Raw genomic sequence first — 8,249 nt, 5'->3', positions numbered from 1 at the left:
TTACTCAAATTCCAACCATGGAGAAGTAAAAGGATTTAAAAAAAAATCGATGTGGGTTTGACTATAATTAAGCTAGGAGAGGCATGCAAACCAACGGGATTTACAGTGACAACTAATAATTAAGTCCAAGCCAATTAGCGCCCCCCCCCCCCAAAAAAAAGGTTGAAGTTGATTTATAATAAAAGCTTAAAAGCATAACTAACTGAAACTATTTTCAATAATATGGAGTTTAGTATTAGACCAATAATAATAATTTAAGTATTGACAATTTCTATTTGATATTGTTAATTAAAATTAGCCCCATGACAAATGATAAAAGCATACAACGCAAAGAATAACCAAATAAAACAGCCAAAAATTAACTAAATCTATAAATTGTTAATAGTTAAGTGATTGTGATATCCGGAATAAAGAGCGTTTATAATCCTAACACCACTCAATATTTAGGAGCTCTGTAAATGTAAACTTTCTAAAGTTTTGAATGATATCTTCACACACACACACACACACACCATATATATTAATAATTGTTCACTAACTTGTACATGTGCTCGGGTAAAATTTAAATCAAGAAAATATTCTTTTTTAAAAAAAGGGAAGGATTGATGTGGTCAAGGTTTTCAAACGATCACATTTCTTGATATTTATTTTAAAAATTACTTAGTAAAAAAAATGGTAATTAACTAAAAAAGAATTATTGCTCAGCATCAAATTTTGATTGACATGATTTATTAATTTATTTATTACTAATGAGATTTATTACATAAAGTCTTACAGAGTATTGATATTTGAGCCGAAGAATCTGAATATATGACACAATAACACCAAAAACTATAAAACCATATGGTGTAATTATAGTATTAAGTAAAAAAAAGAGTGCTATTTTTCAATTAATACTATAATACTATATGATTTTACTGTTATTTCTATCTCCGTACAATCACTTTTAGGCTCTTCATCATTTTTCTTACATAAATAAAAGAAGCCTAGCCAGCGATTCAATTTTTATTTGTATTAACCGATATCATAGTTCTCATTTAATTAGCTGGTTATACAACTCAGCTGCCAATCGAGGCTTTGCACGAGCATGCATCGGTTTAGCCATAAGGAGATCATATTTTGATTCAGCGAGGTCAATCTTCTCCTCATGTGATGGCAGGCTCCAATCAAACCCCTGAAGAAGCCTTGCCAGTAGTATTACAGACATCTCAGACCCAAGTGCCACGCCCATGCAGCCACGTCTTCCTCTGCCAAACGAAACAAACCTTAATTCTGGTTCGGTCAGCTCAACTTGAAGGTGATGATCAGTTGAACCAATGTGACGTTCCGGCATGAATTTTAAGGGGTCTTTCCAAACATTAGGGTTCCGACCAAGCCCTAGTCGACTTAGCAGAACGTGGCTGCCTTTGGGGATGAAGTAGCCGGCGATTGTGGCATCACGAGTTGACACATGAGGTAGGTTAAATGGCGCAACGGGATGAAGTCGAAGCGCTTCCCTTAGGCAAGCCTTGACATAATTGAGCTGTGGGATATCATATTCTTGAACAAGTCTCTCTTTTCCAACAAACATATCTACTTCTTCTTTTGCTTTTTTAAGAATTTCAGGCTGGTTGATCATCTCCCCCAGGGCCCATTCTACAGCGTTGGATGGATTATCCACAGTTGCAAGCATCAGATCCTACAAGTCCAGTAGATATGTAGATTCATAAGTTAATTTGTCATCAAATTCAAGAGCATGAATAAGGAGTAAAACACACAAATGTCCTAATTAAATATACTAGATATCTTACCATGCACTGAGCTTTGATCTCATCTACTGATAATGATGGCCTCCCGGTTTCATCCTTTGCTGAAATAAGGGCGTCCAGCAAGTCCTGATGATCATCACTTCCCTTCTTGTAATTACCATGATGATGGCTCCGTTGTTGTATTCTCTCCTCTATGATAGGATCATGATATTTCGAGACAGTTCTAATAGCATCACTTATAAGTTTTTCATGGCCTTCTAAATCGAATACTCTCATCCAGGGAAGGTAATCCGATAGAATGAATGAATAAAGGTGTTGGAGTACAATAAAGAGTGATTCAACGTGTTCTTCTTCTTCAAATCCAGGCCCTCCATCTTCATTACCTTCACCAAAATATCTCCTGTTAAACATCATATTCCTCATAACGTTTCCGCAATATTGACGGGCCGCATGTCTAACGTTGACGACCGAACCAGATCCACTTTTGCAGCATTGATTATAAACGAATCTAACAAGATTGTCAGCCTCTTCTCTTCTCTTAAAGAGTAAAGAGTGAAGTCGTGCTGAACATAACACGTGAGAAGCAACCACTTTTCTCATTTTCTTCCACTGCTGACCCAATGGCACAACAGCTATTGACAAGAATCCTCGGCTAGAATACTCTGTCCCCATAGTAAGCGGCCGTGTTGCGAAAGTTGAGTCGTTGTCTTTTAGAGCTTCTAGGGCAATTTCTGGGGAAGTCACTGGAATAACATGAACATTTCCCAGACGGATGCAAGCAATATCCGTGTTTAGTTCTTTCATCAAATCATGTATCCAATTGAAGGCTGGCTTCTTCCTCCACATATCCGGAAGGTTTCCAACTATTGGCCATGGAGAAGGGCCCGGAGGCAGAGCTAGCCGCTTTAGTTTTTTCTCGAATCCCTGGATTTTGAAGAAAATGTTAAGCATATATTTACGAAAAGGCTCAGGACACGCCCTTTTTACCACCTTGCAAAAATATTTTCCAGCATCATATAGGAGTTTATATAGCTGTAAAAGAGTTTACAGCATTGTCCGCATGTGAGCATGATAGAGGTAGCCACACACAAGCGTAAATCATTATTTTTTCCTAATTTTTTTGACTTAATTTTTCATCATTAAAAGAATCGAATAGATAAAAAATTAAATATCCATGCGAATTCATGTGAGTTAGAAAACAATGTTATATGCTCATCATATGATATTATTTTATGTAACATGTATCAATATCTATATATATATATATATATGAAAGAGCTTTTATCTTATACCTTGAATAGTTGATTCTGGACAATTGAAAACATATCCTTCACAAATTTCCGGAGACGATTTTGAGGACTCAGCTGAAAGCTTGCTAGTGCAACAAGGAAAACGAGTGTCGTCACCAAAACAATGGATGCCAAAAAGGGATTATTTTCAAGATGAGAAAGGAAATCACTGAAGAGGAGGCTGAGGTTATCCATTTAAAGAGTAATAGCAAAACGTACGACTATCAAAGCAAAAGGCAATTCTCGACTGAACGAGGAGGAGGCTGAGGCTGTATATTTATAACATTATAAAGAGAGATGGTTGTCTAGTTTACCAACCGGATAGATATTTTAATGTCACATTTAGTCATGCATGAAATTTCATTTATCTGTGTTGAAACTCATTACGTCCGCGCTCGTGGAAGTTGATATTTATTTTGTCAGTACCTACTAAGAATACGGCTTCGTATATGGAATAGACTTTGATTTTCTTCATTGATCATTCAGATATTTTTTAAATTAATTAATTAATTAAGAGTAGATGCAGACAAAATATTTGAATTACAAGGCAAGCATTCTCTCTGCTGTTTTTTCTCTTCTAATAAAATAAGTGGTTAAGATTGAATTCTAAATTTTAATATTAAAAATTACACCAGTTTTTTTTTTACTTTATTTACATTTATACCAATTTTTTCAACTAGATTTCGAAAACTAGGAGAGAAAAATACTAGGAAAACATCTTAATCCTTAATTATATATATGAATGAAGGGTTAATTTCAAATTTAATCATTATGTGCCATTTGTCTTGGTTGAAACTTAATGGTCAAATCTAGCTCATTTTGGTAAATTCAGAGTGTTGAAGACATGTTTGCATTACTTGATTCAAAAGGAGTTCGTGCTTAGTGATCATTAAGCTTTGAAGTACTTTAACAACTAGTAGAGTCTGAGCTAGGGGTGGGCACGGTTAGGTTCGGTTCGAAATTAAGTAGAACCGATTTAAATCGGTTATTTTATAAAAAGAACCGAATAAGAACCGAACTCAATAAGAACCGAACTCAAACGGTTCTTTTCAGATCGGTTCGGTTCGATTCGGTTTTTTCGGTTCTGGACCTATTGGGCCTATTTTGAATTTTTAAAATTTTAGCCCATTGGGCCTTCATGAATGTAATAATTTTTTTCAACAATTAATTTATCATAATTTTATTACAAATATTAACAATAAATACAAAGTATTCAAAACACATTTTATCACTAATATCTTACTAACTATTAATAAGATACTCCCAAAATATGAAATATTAAAATTTCAAAATACACAACGAAACTCCAATACTCCATCTATATAAACATAATCATAATGTTATAAAGAGAAATAACACATGTTTGATTTGAATAAAATCATATTTGATTTGAATAAAATTATTAACACATGTTTGATTTGAATAAATTCAAAAAATAATTCGGTTTTTCGGTTCGGTTTTTTGATTCAGCTAAGTGAACCGAATACCGAACCGACATTTCGGTTTTTTTTACAAACGGTATATTCGGTTTTTTTAAAAAATAAAAACCGAACCGAATTAGAAAAAACCGTCGGTTCGGTTCGGTTTTTTTAAGACTATGGTTTTTTTGCCCACCCCTAGTCTGAGCAAAATGCATGCAAGATGGGTGAGTTATATGCAAAAAGTTCACTTTTGTTATGGGGGATGCGCTGAGCAGGCTAGCAACTTTACTAGTAATTTTAACCAATGAAGTTACTGGTTTTGAGTGCTTAAAGAAGTTATATGCGGAGGATGAGAATTTTATACAAATATGGGATCGTTGTGTTCATCATCAGAATCCAGATGACTTTCTCATTCAAGAAAGTTATTTATTTAAGGATAACCAGTTGGGTGTACTTTTGAGTTCCTTGAGGGAGCAGATTGTTCGTGAGTTGCATGGCAGAGGCTTGGGCGGACAAATTGGTCGAGATAAGACAAATGAGCTGGTAGAATAGCAGTAAGATTGTCCTCAATTGACTAGGATATGAACAAGATTGTGTAAAGGTGTCAGATTTGTCAAGAGGGCAAAGGACATGCACAGAACACAGGGTTATACACGCCATTACTTGTTCCAAACAATATTTGGGTGGACCTATCCATGGATTTTGTACTGGAATTGCCATGCACAAGGACTGGTTGTGTAACATATGTGAATTTAAAATGAATAAAAAGAGGCGGTTAAGAAGTTAACAAAAGAAGAAGCTGGAAAACAGAGCAACACAGATCCACACGTGTGTGAGAGAGTGAGAGAGAGAAGCCGTCAACCCGAACCGAAAACCCGACCCGGAACCCGCGAACGTGACCCGGCCATATCTCCCATTTCTGGCCACTGTTTTGGCCGAGCTTGGTACCAATCTGAAGCTTAAAAGCTAGCCGTCGTTCCCCTACCATCCTCGCCGCTGAAAACCAACCGGAATGCCGGCGATCGAAGCTTGAAACCCCGCGACTGTTTCGCTTTGCTCCGCCGGGATTTTCACCGGTTTTGGGTGACACACCGGCTGGATTTTGTTCCTCATGACTCCCTCTTCCATTTTTGACCATCCATAGCCACCGAGTCACTGTTTTGCCGTCGGTCAATTGTTGGAATTCACGGCTGCCGAGCTAGATTCCGACATCGTTGCTACGCATTGGAGCTCACCGCCGGTACCATTGAACTCAGCGTGATTGGAACTTTCAAATTTGAGCTCCCCAGCCAGCGTTGACCAAATTTCGGTGATCATTGACCGACAAGGGCATTTTGGTAATTTCACACTATGAGGGCAATTTTGTAATTTCTGAGCCTGTGGATATTTTAGTAATTCCTAGAATTGAGGATTGGGTGTAATTACGATTTCGAGGGTAATTCGGTGATTTACAATTTCAGAGCATTTTAATGATTTACGGACTCAAGGGCATTTTAGTAATTTTATGGACACATGAGTTGTAAATTATGGATAGATGTTCGTTTCGAGTTTATTGCGTAAAATTTAGTCCTAATTTCAATTTACGGAAAATAATTATGTCGTTTCCTTAATTTAGGAGGATCCGCGAGTGAGAACCGGTCCGCGGACGTGGACTATAACCGAGCGTGAACACCGTCACTGTGAGTGGAATATACAAAACATATTTTCATAATTAATTGTGATAGGAAAACATGTTTGCAAAATAAGTATTTTAAATGTTCTGATTTAATGATTTCCTCGAAATAGATTTTATTCATGCATTGGTATTTTATTAAAATGTTTGGTTAATGATTTTGCTTATCAACTTTGAATAAAGCATGATAGTATTTTAAAGACAAGAAAAGTGGATTCAAATGTCATATGATTTAAAGTATAGTTAAAAAGTACGTGAATATGAGTATAGTGATTGTTTTTTAAATCATTAGACAATACCCTTCCCTCCAGATACATGTGATACAGATGAGACGAAAGGCCTTTGGGGCCCGTCTGAATACACAGAGGTTTTGGGTCGTGTGTTTGGGCGCTTTTGCCTTTTGGGGGCATATGCATGTGGTATGATGATTAGGGGTGGCAATATGGGTCTGGATTCGTTTATTCGATTCAATTCGATGCGAATTAAATGGGTCTGGGTTTGAAAAAATTGATTCATTTAATAAATGGGTGAATCCGATTCGACTCGCTAATTAAACGAATCGAATTCGGGTTTAAAGATTTTGATTCGTTTATTCGTTTAGGATTCTTTTAATAAACGGGTCATAAACGAATCGAATACAGATCAATTCGTTTAATATTCGTTTATCATTTGGTTAATTAAATTACTTTTGTATCCCTAAATTTATTTGAAAACTTTTTAAATTTGGAGGTTAATATTGTAATTTTAAGCTAAAGCAAAGTCAAAGCAATCAAAGCAACCGGCCCTAATCTTAATTCTTACATTTCACATCTCTTTACCTTCATCTCTTTCCCTTCATCTCTAAGCAATTCAAGGTTGATTTCATAGTTTATCAACGTCACTTAACCAGCAGCAGTCACCACCAAAGTAAGCTCCACTTCTTTTTCCTTTTTTTTTATTATTTTTGCATCCAAATGCTAGCTTTTTCATTTTGAAAGATATGTTGTAAACTATGCATGCTTTTAGCTTTTTCTATCAAGACGATTTCAAAGAGTCCATTAGTGCTAGGCTGTTAGCTTTTTTATTTTTTGCTCATATTCTTCAATTATGTCATTGTTAAAAATTTAAATATATATATATATATATATAATATTAGTGCAAGCTTTTTTATTTCTTGCTCATATTCTTCAATTATATCATTGTTAAAAAATTAAAAATTAATTAATTAATTTTAATATATATATGATCTTTTATTCTTCAATTAATTTGAATTATTTTGTTTATATATGTTAATAACATTTTATTTACTTTTTGGTGTAGGATTTTTGTTTTCAAGGTGAAAAAGACAAATGAAGAGAATCAAAAAATTACCTTACTTTATAATTTGAATTTTAATTATTGTTAGTTGTATTATTAGGGATTTATAATTTGGTATTTGGATGGCTGCATAATATGGTTTGAGTTATTTGTATTTTGTTCTGGGATGCTAAATTTGTAATTTTTTATATTTTATTTTACTTAATTTTGTTTATTAATTATATTTTTCTAAACGAATCGTACGAATCCTAATTCGATTCGATTCGGTTCAATTCATTAAGGATAAACGAATTCGGATTCGATTATATTCATTTATCAATTCTATTGAATAAATTAAACGAATCAAAACGAATATTCGTTTAATAAACGAATCAAACCGAATATTCGTAAACGAATCGAATCCGAATCTTGAAATTTCAATTCATTTAATAAACTAATTGTTGATGCGAGATTCTGGTTTCTCCTTTACCACGACCAGGATCTCTGTTCAATCAACTTTACCACGACCAAGATCTCTCTTCGTAAGGCTTTTTCTCCAGAAGTTCCTACGTACACAGAAGCAGGTCAGAATACGCCGGTTGTTTCCCCGGCGTAAACCCTCCGACACTCAAGTCAGAAATGAAGGTTTTTGTGCTATTGGGAACACTAGCCACTAATCTTATGGCCTTTTTTCTAGTATCTGTTCTTTAAAGTTCTCTTTATCTTAGTTCTAATCTCAAAAATTCTAACCCTTTTACCTTCGTTGGCTACCTTTTTATAGGCTCTCCTGAATCCAAACCTTCCCCTCATTTGCGCTTGTTATCCTCCCACCTCTCGAAAGTGG

At 35.0% G+C, this 8,249-nt stretch overlaps 1 protein-coding gene across 1 annotated transcript; it reads right to left on the bottom strand.

The window, feature by feature from the left end:
• Positions 1-936: 936 nt before the first annotated feature.
• Positions 937-5,596, bottom strand: LOC112498657 (phenylalanine N-monooxygenase-like). Its single transcript, XM_025100163.2, has 4 exons — positions 5,346-5,596; positions 3,041-3,218; positions 1,791-2,672; positions 937-1,678 (listed from the first exon to the last, which is right to left on the bottom strand). The coding sequence occupies exons 1-4, from the start codon at positions 5,594-5,596 to the stop codon at positions 1,034-1,036; spliced, it is 1,956 nt and encodes a 651-aa protein (XP_024955931.2). The 3' UTR covers positions 937-1,033.
• Between the last annotated feature and the right edge of the window lie 2,653 nt (positions 5,597-8,249).

Source organism: Citrus sinensis, chromosome 6, assembly GCF_022201045.2.
Source record: "Citrus sinensis cultivar Valencia sweet orange chromosome 6, DVS_A1.0, whole genome shotgun sequence".
NCBI classification, from domain to species: domain Eukaryota; kingdom Viridiplantae; phylum Streptophyta; class Magnoliopsida; order Sapindales; family Rutaceae; genus Citrus; species Citrus sinensis.
This window is presented reverse-complemented; position numbering and strand designations above follow the sequence as displayed.

Coding starts and splice junctions, on each gene's coding strand:
- LOC112498657 (XM_025100163.2), bottom strand. CDS start 5,596: ATGGTCAAAAATGGAAGAGGGAGTCATGAGGAACAAAATCCAGCCGGT. Junction 2,673..3,040: donor TCCAGAATCAACTATTCAAG/GTATAAGATAAA, acceptor TTCAAAATCCAG/GGATTCGAGAAAAAACTAAA. Junction 1,679..1,790: donor AGATCAAAGCTCAGTGCATG/GTAAGATATCTA, acceptor CTGGACTTGTAG/GATCTGATGCTTGCAACTGT.